The sequence below is a fragment of the Tenrec ecaudatus genome, chromosome 1 (genome assembly GCF_050624435.1).
Source record: "Tenrec ecaudatus isolate mTenEca1 chromosome 1, mTenEca1.hap1, whole genome shotgun sequence".
In the NCBI taxonomy this organism is placed as follows: domain Eukaryota; kingdom Metazoa; phylum Chordata; class Mammalia; order Afrosoricida; family Tenrecidae; genus Tenrec; species Tenrec ecaudatus.
Genome location: NC_134530.1, coordinates 143235475 through 143249432, shown reverse-complemented (window position 1 = coordinate 143249432; position 13958 = coordinate 143235475). Strand labels below are relative to the sequence as shown.

Below are 13958 nucleotides of genomic sequence, written 5' to 3'. Positions count from 1 at the left end.
GTCGCCCAATTCATAACAGTAGCAAAATTACAGTGATGAAGTAGCAACGAAAATAATTTTATGGTTGGGAGATTGACCACAACTTGAGGAGCTGTCTTAAAGGGTTGCGGCATTTGGAAGGTCGAAAACCACTGGTCTTGGAGGTACATAATGGTCTTGTGAAATGCCATCTAAGAACTTGGAGATGGAAGGTAATGAAGTTATTTTGCTGAGAGTTATATTAGTGAACATTACTCTTTTGATAGTAAGAATTATCTGAAGATTTGCATACTAAGATAAGCAGCTCTAGGAGACTCTCAGAAGACAAATCTACGTGTAATTAGATTTCAGTGTGTGGAGATCTCATTAATTTAACTATATTCTCTTTTGGGCAAAGTCTGTCAACAGAGAGGACAGACCCTGTCATCAGAAGACTGCACAGGGAAACCCACAGCATGAGTAAATGGGTGACTGGCCTGCTGGGGATAGATTTATCACTTGTCAGTTAACTGAGACTGGTGTATCCTCCTTGTGTCTATCATGGCTGAGAACCAGAGCGTGGATTGTGAGCACACCAAGATAAATGCCATTTGGTGAAGTTTCTCTGCAGCTAGTCCACTAGATTGATCGCCTTTTGCATTACTCTGAACCTTAACATTTAAAACTGAAACACTTAGCCCATTTAACTTGTGTGAGTCCCATCTGTAAAATTAGGATGTTGGTCTAATGGCCTCCAGAATCCTGCCCAAATCTTTAAGTATATGTGAATTCATAGCTTTCGTTCTCAATTGTACTGGCCACCACTTAAGAGGTTAGAGTTAGACAGGATTTTGAGTGTTGAAATCATTGATAGACTGATAGTACCGATGTGACTCCCAGTTGCACACTTTAACCAGCCTTGCTTTATCTTGTTCCAGAGTACGGGGCCGTGCCTTGGCTGTTCCACTTAAACTACAGGCTTCTTACGGACTGTCAGTGTCTTTTCTGTGTATTGACTAGGACAGTACCTATCACATAGAGAAGGCAAAAAGTACTTATTCAATCAGTGCATTAGGATAATATATAGAGCATTATGGTGTGGTATTAATGATTAAAAATGCTCTTTATTATGGGAAAATTTAAATATACACGAGTAGTCAATATAGATAGCCCTGGTGGTGTAATGAGTTATGCATTGAACTGTGAACTACTAGGTCAGAGGTTTGAAACCACCAACTGCTCCGAGGGAAAAAGAGGAGACCTCCTGCTCTTGTAGAGATTTACAACCTTGGAAACTCACAGAGGTAGTTCTACCTAGTCTTGTAGGGTCACAGTGAGTTGGAATTGACCCAATGGCAAAAGTGATTTGAGGTAGAATATGAAGGGGCTTCAGAAAGTTTGCGGAAAAACATCCATTATCTTTTAATTCCATCTTCCATGAACTTTTGAAGCCCCTTTGTAATAAAATGAGCTCCTGCTTACTCATTGATTATTGTTATTTTATCTTTACCTTCCGCTTTACCTCCTCTTGTATTATTTTGAAACAGTCAGACTATGTATGCTTTGTGTGATTTCATTTGTAGCAATTTTGATAATGCATATTTAAAAGATAGTACTTAAAAATCATAGCCATTCTTTTATCTTTACATTATAGAATGACTTGGTTTTTATATATATTAAATTAATTTTATTTAAGTGCTCCTATACTAAAAATTCCCAAGGAACCAGTTAGATAGAGTTTCTAGGGAATTGAACTTAGAAACAAAACAATTGGACTAACATTTTTGTTGTTTTTCTTTAACATTTAGGCTTTCAACATGACGGCTGAAGAAACAGTGAATGTAAAAGAAGTTGAAATCATTAAGTTAATTTTGGACTTCCTGAATTCAAAGAAGCTTCACATTAGTATGTTGGCCCTTGAGAAAGAAAGTGGAGTCATAAATGGCCTATTTTCAGATGATATGCTTTTTTTGAGGTATGATTCCATTAATATGATGAGGTTTGTAGCTCCCGCAAAGAAGTTAATAAGGTAACAGGTACAGGTAGAATTTTATAATCATGAAATGTACAATTTAAAAATTATTTAAAAAATAATCCGTAGATGAATGATTTCAGTGGTAAGAGTCTGATTTATTTAACTTAGCATAATTCGCCATGTTGCCAAAGGACAAATGCTGTGTGATCCCACTTAGATGAAATAGCAAATGCATAGAGACCCAAATATATTAGTGGTTTCCAGGGTGAGAGGGATGGGGAAAGGAGGAGTCTTTGCTCAGGAGTTTCCGTTAATGGTAGTGGAATAATTTGAAATTGAATAACGGTGGTGATCGTTGTACAAAATAATGAATACCGAATTCTATTAAAATGATGAATCAGTGCATGTTTTGTTGTCTGTATAGTCACCAGAATAACGTAACAATAGCAAAAAAAGAAAACTAGAGGTCAGACTCAGTAGACTGGGAAAGAACACTAGTGGCACCAAAAGCCATGCCTTGATGGTTCCTCACTTGCCAAATGAGTGATCTTTATGCTTTGCTATCGTTCTGAATGCCCTTTATTAAGGCAAATTATATTTGCCTTTCATTAAGGTGAGTGGGCACAGTTGGTCTTTTCAGCTACCTGAAGTGAAATAGGTAATCATTACGTAATATTAAAAAACAACAAGCAGACCTAATGCTCACAACTGCATCATGACTGTGGCACCAAGAAAGAGAAAACAAGCGGCAGACTCTTGTAAGACAAGGAAAATATTTCTGAAAACCCTCTGTTTGGACCATAGAAATGAAGCACGCTCATAGAAAAATACTCATAATAGAAAATTTAAAAAGAAGCGATAGGAAATGCAGACAAGAGAAACCACCTCACTACTCAGGCACACTGATATTTCTTTTTCTGTGGACCTGCAGAAAATAATAGGAATTCTTATGACTATATAATCTAGTATCCTATTTTATTTATTAACATCAAAGGGATTTTCAATTTGATTACAAATTTATAAATATTAAAATTTTTTTACTTAATTTCTTAAAGGCTCACCTATTTTTAGGTAATTAAATTATTTGTTTCTTAAATATAATGCACTGTGGAGCATCTTGAGCATTTTAAAAAAATCATTTTTTGGGGGGGCTCTTACAGCTCTTAGAACATTACATACATCAATTGTATCAAGCACACCTGCACATTTATTGCCATCATCACTTCTAAAACATTTTCTTTGTACTTGAGCCTCTGGTATAAGCTCCTAGTTTTTCCCCTCCTTCTCTCACCTTTCCACCCTTGTGAATCCTTGATCAATTACATATTGTTATTATTTTGTATCTTACACTGTCCGTTGTCTCCCTTCCCCACTATTTTTGTTATTTGTCCTCTTTGGGGTGGGTGTGGCTGTATATGCATCTTTTATACATGCAAATTTTTCTTTGTTCTGGATGATTTCCTTAGGATAGATTTTAGATGTGGAATTGCAGCATCAAAGGGAATTAATATGTATGCCAAAATGGAAAGCTAAATATATCCTAACTTGAGTTGGATGAAAAAAAGAAAAACTCACAATTCCAAGCATAAATGTCGTTTCTGCTTGTTTGATACCAAATATCTTTGACGAAGAGAACAGATTCTTTAGACATGTGGCATTTTGTGACTTTGAAAGCCTTAAGAAATGAAGTGTTTCTTAGTAATGAGAAAGGATTTTTAAAAGCTTTATTTTATAAAGGGAGTTTTAACAATTCATTATTGACCTCCTGTGGTTTGTATTATGAATGCCATACATCATCCAGCTCCAGGAACCGCAGTTAGGAACTAGTACTGAGAGTATCTGTTGGCCTGCTACTCCTGGGATTTGTTACTCACTCACTGCTTTCAAGTCGAGTCCAACTCTTGGAGACGCTGTGAGGCAGGGTAAAATGGCTCCTGTGGATTTCTGAGACTTCAGGAGTAGAAACACTCATCTTTTTCCTGTGGAGTGGCTGATGATTTTGAACTGCTGACTTTAAGGTTAGCAGCCCGATGTGTAATCTACACCACTGGAATTTGGTAGTGGCTCTCTAATTACCTGATTTCTATAATTTTAATGCTATGTTGTCATCTGCTCTTTTAATCAATGTGATAGTCTGCTTTCATGCAACAGGCGTAACTCAAGTTCTTCTTTTTGTAGGCAGTTAATTCTTGATGGCCAGTGGGATGAAGTTCTTCAGTTCATTCAGCCTCTGGAATGTATGGAAAAATTTGACAAGAAAAGGTGAGATTTCATCTGAAGTTTTTGGGGTCTTTATGATTGGTATAAATTTAGTGCAACAAAACACTAAACAAAAAGTTTAAATCAAGACTTAGTGTTTTTTATGTGTGCACATTCAAGTCCATTGAGTTGGTGCACTTGCAGAGGACAGTTAAGAATCTTATATGCAGACCTTCTTAGTAAACAGAGCTGATGATGTTCAAAATGTCCCCTGGGCCACATCTGAACCAGCTTTCTTCCTACTGACACCAAAGCTTCAAAGATGCCTTCTGACCATTGTCTTCTGACCTCCTTGTTTCTGATACCTGCTCTCATTTATATCCTTTTACTAACCCATTGCCATGATGTCAATTTTGACCAGAACTTGCCGGTCGTTGGGTTTCTGAAACTGTAGCCCCTTGCGGGAGCAGATACCTCATCTTCTTCCATGGAGTGGCTGACAAGCTTGAGCTACCAACCTCGAGTTTGCACCCCTGTTCTTAGCCCACAGTGTCCCCAGGGATGCTTACTATGAGTATATATTTGGCCCACTCGTTTTTTTAAGGAATGGTGACTCAGTGGATAATGCACATGGCTGCTAGTCAAAAGATTGGTGGCTCAAATTCACCAGCTGCTATGCAGAAGAAAGTTGTCATAGTCTGCTCTCATGCAGCAAGCTTTGGTGTTTTATCGCTACGTACGGCTTCCTCCCTTTTTAAAAAAATTACCTCCCTTTCCACTTCCTCTGGGACTCCCAAACCTTTTGCTGACATCTCAAGCTAATAAAATGTCAACTTTCTGCCCTTGCTCAACAGTGTTTTAAATTCTATACCACTGGCTAAATTAATGGCACCATCAATAGAATTACTTTATGCCTGAGGATGATGATTGATAATGATCTCTAATATAAAAATGACAGTGATTTCTCCAAGGTGAACCAGAGACAAATACAAACCACTTAAGCTATATGAATGGGTTTGGGGCTTGCACTTAATTCTAGTCCCAACCTAAGAACAATCAGTTGTTACAACATGGCCCTGCTTGACTCACCCTCATGAAGAGATCGCTGAAAATATGGGTGCTGTAGCAAAGTGTAGTGAAGAAACTAGATGGTGCCTGGCTATCAGAAAGAATAGCATCTGGGGTCTTCAAGACGTGTTGAAACAAGTGGCTAGCTAAGTGAGGCATCAACTAAGTCTGCATGAAAGAAGTATACCAGCCTGTGTGATCCAAAGATTGTAAATAATAAAATCCAAATCTGAAGGAGGGAATGGGGGATCAGATCTTAAATTGCGAACACCTGGTTTGTAGAAGGCTATGGTTGACAGTGGAAACTCAAAGTCCATTTGCAGGGTCCACACGTGGAGTAAGCTTCTGGTGATTCCCCACCGATCATGGTTGATAGATGTGAGTAGCCTTGGTCTCTCCTTTTTGACTCCTTTTACATTTGTTTCAGTTTTAATATTTTCTCATTTCTTTGTGATTGAGGTTTTTCTGTTTTACTTTGGTATTGTTGTTAGTCTTTAAAAAAAATCTTTTCTGTAAATGGAATCCAGCTTAGGTAAAGCTATAGAGACAGTAACTGAATTAATTATGACAATTATAATTGGAGGAGGTTGGGGGGAAAGTGAGAGCTAATAACAATAAGGCAAGAAGAAGCAAATGTTGTAAAACTGATCTTTAAATGACTGAACTATTGAATTGTATAATTTGTGAATTATATGCCAGTAATATTACTAAATTAAAATAAAATAAAGTAAAAACATTAAAAAAAACTTTCTGATTGAGTTTTTGTTCACAATATGTGGATGGTAGCATGCTCTCAGATCAGAAACCATATTTTGAATATCATGCCCCGAAAATCTGATTCTTCTAGTATTGACTTAGTTTTCCTAGCTTTTGGTTGCTCACCAGTGCTTTTAAATAGTGGTTGTTTTATTTTTTATCCTTGGTTTATAATTGTCATCTGCAGGAAAATCAGCCAGAGAACAAGTTTCTGCACTGTTACCATCACCATCATAACTTGCTATTTCCTTTTGGTTCTGTATTTATACCAGGCTATTTGAATATCTCTTTCCTTTTGTCCATTTTGTTTGTCTGGAAATAGTCCTTCTTTCACCACCCTTTATTTGGAGCTTTTGTTGGCACACTCTCGTCATTTTCTAACAACAATTCTTCTCATCCCTTCTCATAGAATTAGTTCTGAACTCCTTTGATGCCTTTCTTCATCCCACACACATTTCCCCCTAATTTTCTAGATAACGCTTTTCCTGAAAGCAGAAACTTAATTTTATTGAGTACATATTTTCTACTGCAAAAATTTTTGAAAGAATTTCCCCCTTTCAACCCTTAGACTCATTATGTGTTGAAAGTGCTTCATGCACTACCAGTGTTTTAGGTCTTAGGCCATGGAAGCCGTTTGCTGTCCTCCAACCCACTCTGAGAAGCTCCTGTTAAGAACTTCTGTGTTTTCTTTTAAAACAGCTTTATTGGCACTTCATCCACATGTCATACAATTCAATAATTCAGTCATATCAAGAACAGTTGTACAATTATCACCACCATCAATTCTAGAACATTCTCTTACTCCTTGTACTCATATTCATGTAAGTATTTTATCTAGTTGTGGCAGAAATAAAAAAAAACATTTTCTAATTCCATGACATCTGTGAGTATAATTCCGTGCCATTGGTTATGTACTCTTCATGGTGTGCAACCATTACTGAGATCTTTTTCCACATTTTTCCTCCACTAGTAACATAAACTCAGCGCCCTAAACAACAAAGAAGTTTTGAGTTTATTGCTGTTTCGTTACTTTTTAGGGATGCTGTCCATTTCTTTCTTACCCCTCCAACCTTGTCTTTAATAGATCTTTGCTATTAACAACAAACAAACAAAAAATGATGTATTTGGGGATAAAAATCCATTTTAAATCTAACAGATATTGATTTCTTTTTCAGTTGACCTTTTGCACCTTCCCAAAAAATTGCCTTGTTAAGCAGAATACCAGAACTCAAAATCCTTCCTATGTGTTCAAGTGTCACACTTTGCTACTGAAATTACTTGAACTATATCTTCAATGTAATAAGCTAGCAAACGTTCTTAATAATTTAAAAAGGAATGCTTTGTAAATATATGTATTAGACATTGCAAAAATACTAGCATTAAAAGGCCTTTTTAAATAATAATTATTTAGTCCACTAAACTTCATCTGTTTTGCCTCAAAACTGGTTTCATTTCCACTCTTTGAGATTGTGGCCATTCAGCTTTTTAATATTTTGTCTTTTCGTTTTTTACAGGTTTCGCTATATTATCCTAAAGCAGAAATTTCTAGAAGCGTTATGCGTTAACAATGCAATGTCGGCGGAAGATGAGCCCCAGCATGTAAGATTTTTATTCCTGAAGGTTTGCGCCACAGTCTTGTTTTCAGCCATAAATATTTTCTTCGCTAAAACAGGATGAGTACCATGAATTAAAAAAGTTTTCCTCATCAAGTACGGGCCAGGTTGGCTGTGGTGCAAATGTAGAGCTTTCAGTGTGTATGATTTCCACACTTGCTCAGTAATGATTCCTGGCTGGTTGCATAGTGTGTGCTCCGTTCTTTGGTTTATGGAGCAGTAGATGTCTCGATGACTCTTCATTAATGCCTCTAATCTCAGAATTGAGTTTCTCTGTCTTCACAATACTTTCTTTGATCCAAGAGATAGTTTTTGTAATTGTTTTTCTTTATTACAATATAAATGTTGTTGTTAGGTACCATCAGATACGTTGTTACTCTAAGAGACTGTGTACAACAGAAAGAAAAGCACTGCCTTACTTTGCACCATTTTTACATTTTATATTTTGCCGTGTTTGAGGCCCATCGCTGCAGCGAATGTGTCAGTCTCTCTTGTTGTGGTTCTTTCCCCCTTTTGCTGACCCTCCTAAGTATGTCCACAGTACATGGGATGAAGTCTCACCATCATCACCGCCAAGCAGCATTCTGACTGTGCTTCTGTTGGGATAGATTTGTTCATTCTTCTGACAGCTAATTTAATCTAATCGTCAGCACCATAATTCAGAGCCACTGGTTCTTCTGCCTTCTTTGTTAATTGTCCAGCTTTCTTATGCATATGAGCCACTTTAAAATACCTAGGCTTGGGTCAGACTCACCTTAGTTCTCTAAGTGAAATCTGTTTTTAACACTGAGGAATTCTTGGACAGCAGGGTGTGCAATGCAATCTGTTCTTTGATTTCTTGACTGCTGCTTGCATAACCAGTCGTTGTGGGTCCAAGGAAAATGAAATCCTCGATAACGTTGATCTTTTCTGTTTCTCGCGATGTTGCTTACTGTTTCAGTTGTGAAGTTTTTTGTTTTCTTCATATAGAGGTGTAGTTGCTACTGAAGGCTGCAGTCTTTGATAGTCACCAGTAACTAGTTGAAGTCGACTTTACTTTCTGCAAACAGGGTTGTGCCCCCTGCATGTTGAGTGTAGTTCATGAGTCTTGCTCTAATCGTGATGCTGCAGTCCAGCTTTAGGACTAGGTGAAGAAGATGCACACTTTCCCAGATTTTAAACTGGAAATATCGCTTGTCCTGTGCAAACAACTGCCTCTCAGTCTATCCACAGGTTTCATGGGAGTACAATGAAATGTTTTGGAAATCTCATTCTTTGCGATGTTACCCATGATTTGTTTTCATCCACACTGTCAAATACCTTTGCATAAAACATAAATAAAAATCTCTTTGGAATTCTCTGCTTTCAGCAAAGATCCAGCTGATAACAACAATCTCCCATTCCATGTCTTCTTTGTGTGTGCTACCAATGATATTGTTTGGTCATGTCTGCATCCTGTTGGCACACCTCTCTCTGGATCTCTTCCAGTCAGTTGGCTAGGTAACTGACTTCTCCATTTCTTGGCACAGACGTGTGAATTCTTCGTTGGCTGAAGCATCTCAGTTGGCATCGCCATCAGTTCTGGGAACCTCGTTTCATTGCGGATGTCTTCATTGCCACCTGCATGTCTTACTTCAATCTGTGACTTTGATGAACTTTCCACAGTGTGTTAACCTTGTTTGTGTTTTAGCTTAGTCCCTCCCCAGTGTTCTGGTGTCCTTGCGCTCTCTTCTTGGTTTTTGAGTAGTTTTTGACCTTCTGGTTTCATAGCGATGGTTTTTAAGTAGTATACCAATCCTAGGGATAACAACCTTTATTTTTACTGACATTCTGCTGTGTCATTAAAAGTTGATCTTTTATTTTTCCCATCATTTTATTTGGGGCTCATACAATAAATGGTGATCTTGATAGGTTTGGGTTTTTGTTGTTGTTGTTTAAATAGTGTCTCATTAGAGTGCATTGGAAAGCAGAGTAACACAGACGTAGTTAGATTAAAATTTAGAACCTTACTGTTGTTCTCCTTTTGACGCATTTAAAATTTCTTCTACTTTATTATTTTCAGCTTTCGTTTTGATTGAGGCTTTTCTCGCTTGTATTTTGTGTGCATGTTTTCCTTCATATTAAATCTAGCTTAGGTAAGTCTGTAGAGACAGTAACTGGATCACTAGGTTCTCAAGATTATGGCGGAAAGGTTGGAGAGAAACGGTGAGTTAATAATAATGAGTACAAGGAAGAAGAAAATCTAAAATGGATTGTGGTGGGGATTCTACAATTCTTTTTAATGTTTAACCATTGCATTATATGACATGCAAATTATATGTCAATAAAACTGCTAAAAAAAAAGATATCTCAGAACCAGCCAGTGTTTTGTTCTGTTGTACTTGGGGTCACCATGAGCTAGAACAGATGGGATGGTCCCTGACAACAATACCGAGGCAGTCTCTCTTAGGGATATTATCTCTTGTTATTATCCCTAGATTTTATCCTATTCTCTACTATTCAGTTTATCTGGATGTTTTCCCCCTTCTGAAGTTCTGAAGTAAGAATTTTAGTTCTTGGCGGAGCCGTGGAGCCGCCGGAGGAGGAGAGAAAAAAAAAAAAAGAATTTTAGTTCTAGTCCATATGTTTTTCCTGCTCTAACTTGGACCAGATACTGTGGCTCTGAGTGGTCTGTGGTAGTCTCTCTGTAATACTATTGGTTCTTGATCTCTTTTTTTTCCCTTTAAAATTATTTTATTTTCTTAATCATTTTATTGGAGGCTCATCCAACTCTTATCACAATTCATGCATACATCCATTGTGTCAAGCACATTTATACATTTGTTGTTATCATTATTCTCAAAGCATTTGCTTTCTACTTGAGTCCTTGGTATCAGCTCCTCATTTTTCCCCCTCCCTCCCTCATGAACCCTTGGAAATTTATAAAGTATTATGGGAACCAATTACAAGGATTTACATATAACCTCCTCCCTGGGGGACGAACAACAGAAAAGTGGGTGAAGGGAGATGTCAGACTGTGCAAGATATGACAAAATAATAATTTATAAATTATCAAGGGTTCATGAGGGAGCGGGGAGGGAGGGAAAAATGAGGAGCTGATGCCAGGGGCTTAAGTGGAGATCAAATGTTTTGAGAATGATGAGGGCAATGAATGTACAAATGTGTTTTACATAATTGATGTATGAATGGATTGTGATAAGAATTATATGAGCCCCTAATAAAATGATTTAAAAATTATTATTATTTTGGTTCTTGATCTTCTGCTACCTCCTGAAATGATGGAATGTTAACTATTTCTCTCTTTGGTTAAGTGACTGTGTATGAGGGGTCTTCAAAACATTCATGGAAAAACTGAGTTAAAATATGTAAATAAAAATAGAATATTTTTCTTTTGAGAAAATAGTTTATTTATATTGGTTATAAATCCAAATTTTCTCATTGTAACCATGCTGTATTGTTGATCCTGACCCATGGTAACCCCATGTGTGCAGAGTAGGGTCTTTGAGGTTGTGGATTTGTTTTATTTGTGTTTATTGGGATTTGTGTGAAGATTTGCAGAGCAGACCAGTTTTCCATTTAATAACATACACATTTTGTTTCATAGCATTGCCTACAATTCCCCCAGTGTACCATCGCTTATCCTACTTCCTCCTTATGCTTCCTGTTTCCCTTCCTCCTCCTTTCTTACCTTTTCAGAACTTTGCCCATTTACTTGGATAGGTGCTGCCTTTTTTAAAAATTAATAAATCTTTTTATTGGGGCTCATAAAGCTCTTATCACAATCCATATATACATCAATTGAGCAAAGCACCCTTATACATTCGTTGCACTCGTCATTCTCATAATTCACCTTCCACTTGGGTTCCTGGAATCAGCTCGGTTTCCCTTTTTTCCCCCTCCTCCTCCCTCCCCGCTCTCCCCTCCCCCCGGTCCCTTGATAGTTTATAAATAATTATTATATCTTATCTTATACTCCCCTGCGTCTCCCCTCACCCACCTCTCCATTGCCCATATCCCAGAGAGGAGGTTACACATAGATCTCCAAGATCGGGTCTCCCTTTCTACACCCCCTTCCATCCTGGTGTCGCCACTCCTACCGTGGGTGTTGAAGGGTTATCTGTCCTAGATTCCCTGTGTTTCCAGATCCCTACTGCACCGCTGTACATCCTCTGGTATAACCAGGTCCACAAGGTAGAATTGGGGTCATGATAATTGGGAGGGAGGAAGTGTTCAAGAACTAGAGGAAGGTTTTAAGTTTCATTGTTGCTATGCTGAACCCTGAGTGACTCATCTCCTCCCCACTACCCGTCTGGAAGGGGTGTCCAGCTGTCTACAGATGGGCATTGGGTCCCCATCACGCACTCCCCCTCATTCACGGTGATGTGATTCCCACCACCCCGCCTTTGTTGTTTGAGACCTGGTCTCCTCTGCTCTTCACGGTCACCTATGTTGGTGTGATGCTTCCGTGTGGGCTTTGGTGCTGCCTTTTTAATTTTTATTCTAAGATGTATGTGCTTGCTTCCCTTGTGTTATTGTTCCCTTATAGACTTGTCTGTTGTGTAGCTGAAAATTGAGCTATGGGGTTGAACTCTTTTTTAGACCTAAAGGAATGACTAAGAAGCCTAGCTAGTTTCATGGGTTCTACCAATTTGTTTGACCAGTCAGCCTGGTCTATTTTGGTTGTTGATGGTTTTGTGTTTCATCCCACATTTTCCTCCCACTTTATCTAGGACCTTCTAATGTGATCTTTTTCAGAGCAGTTAGTGAGGGTAGCCAGACACCATCTACTTCTCTGGCCTGCATGTCATGGAGACTTACATTCAGGTGATCCTTAAGTCCACTGGACTAATTGTTTCCATGCTCCTTCTATTTTCCCAACTCTTTTTCTCCAGACAGGGAGACACCAGTAGTTGCACCTTATATGGCTGCTCATGAGCTTTTGAAACCTCAATTGCTGCTCACCAAAGTAGGATGTAGAGCATTGTTTGTGTGGACTACATAACACCAATTAACCTTGGTGTTTCCTGACACCATGGTCTTGAACCCACAGACCCAGCATTTTCTCCCCTGAAGGTGTTTGGTTATATCTAACAAGTTTTCATAACTTTGCCTCCTCTTTATTCTGTCATGTTCACAGATATATTTGTAGCAAAGGTAAATGCAAATGTGTGAATATCCTATATTTGCCCTTTCATAATTGACTTACTTATCCTAATGCTCTTTGTGTTTATCCGTGTTATGAAGTGCTTTGCACATTCCTGTTACTCTGTAATGTGTGCGGTGTTCCATTGTGTGTAGGTACCACAGTTTGTGTATTCGTCCTTTTGCGGGCTTTTCTGGTGGTTTTTATCCTTTTCTTTTGTGAATCGTGCTGCTGTGAACCTGGTGTGCATATATCTCTCTGTTCATCTCAAGGCTTTTGTTTGCTTAGGACATGTACCAACTCGAGGGATTACTAGGTCACTTGGTATTTCTGTTCCCAATTTTTAAAAATGACCCTATTTTTCTATTTTAAAAAAGTTTCATATGTAACCACACACATGAAAGCATTGTCATACAAAGTATTAACAGGGTTATCTTTAGGCAATAGATTTACACACCAAAACCAAACCCACTGCCTTGGTGTTCCTTCCAACTCACAGCAGCCCCGAGGGCAGAATAGACCACTTCATCAGATGTGAGCTGGACTTCCTTGTTTTTTATTATTACATCATTTTACTGGGGGCTTGTTCAGCTCTCAACACAATCCATGATTACATCCATGGTGTCAAGTACATTTGTACATAAGTTGCCATCCTTTTCAAAACATTTTCTTTCTACTTGAGCCCTTGGTATCAACTCATTTCCCCCCACTGTCCCCCTCCCTCATGTCATTCCCAATTTTTTACAGACGTGCCATACCTTTATCTAAAGTGGTTGTACCATCCCTTCACATGCTCACCAGCATTTGTTGTTTTCTGTTTTTTTTAACTTTCTGTTAATGCTGTGGTGAGATAATAGCTTATGTTTTGATTTGCATCTCTGTAATGGCTAATGATCACAAGCTTTTCTTCATGTAGTTATTAGCTGCCTGAATGTGTTCTTTGGTGAAGTCTATTCCTCTGCCTATTTCAAAACTGGATTATATATCTTTTTCTTATTGAAATGCTAATTTAAAATGAATTTTAGAGAGTAGCCTGTTGTCCAATGTTTCTGTCATTGGCAAAAAGTTTCATACTGATGTCTTTTCCTTCTTAATGCCTCAAAAGTTAGTATGTTTATTTTGAAGCACAAAAAATAAAATTCATGCCTAGGTTTTTCATTATGCACAAAATTTTTAAAGATCTCTCATTGTGGGGGGAGGTCCGATGCTTACAGACATCCTCCCTGAAGGCATTCAGTCTCCAGGCTAAGGTAGGCCCTGCTCCTGG

The 13958-nt window shown here is 38.1% G+C and overlaps 1 protein-coding gene across 4 annotated transcripts in view; it reads left to right on the top strand.

The window, feature by feature from the left end:
- WDR47 (WD repeat domain 47) overlaps nt 1-13958 on the top strand; it is a 69401-nt gene that overhangs the window by 18581 nt on the left and 36862 nt on the right. For all 4 annotated transcript variants that reach the window (XM_075558990.1, XM_075558984.1, XM_075558981.1 and 1 more), the window contains 3 exons: nt 1767-1933; nt 4112-4195; nt 7471-7555. In XM_075558990.1, the coding sequence (XP_075415105.1) occupies nt 1776-1933; nt 4112-4195; nt 7471-7555 (327 nt within the window). In that variant the 5' untranslated portion in view covers nt 1767-1775. The remainder of the gene's footprint in view (nt 1-1766; nt 1934-4111; nt 4196-7470; nt 7556-13958) is intronic.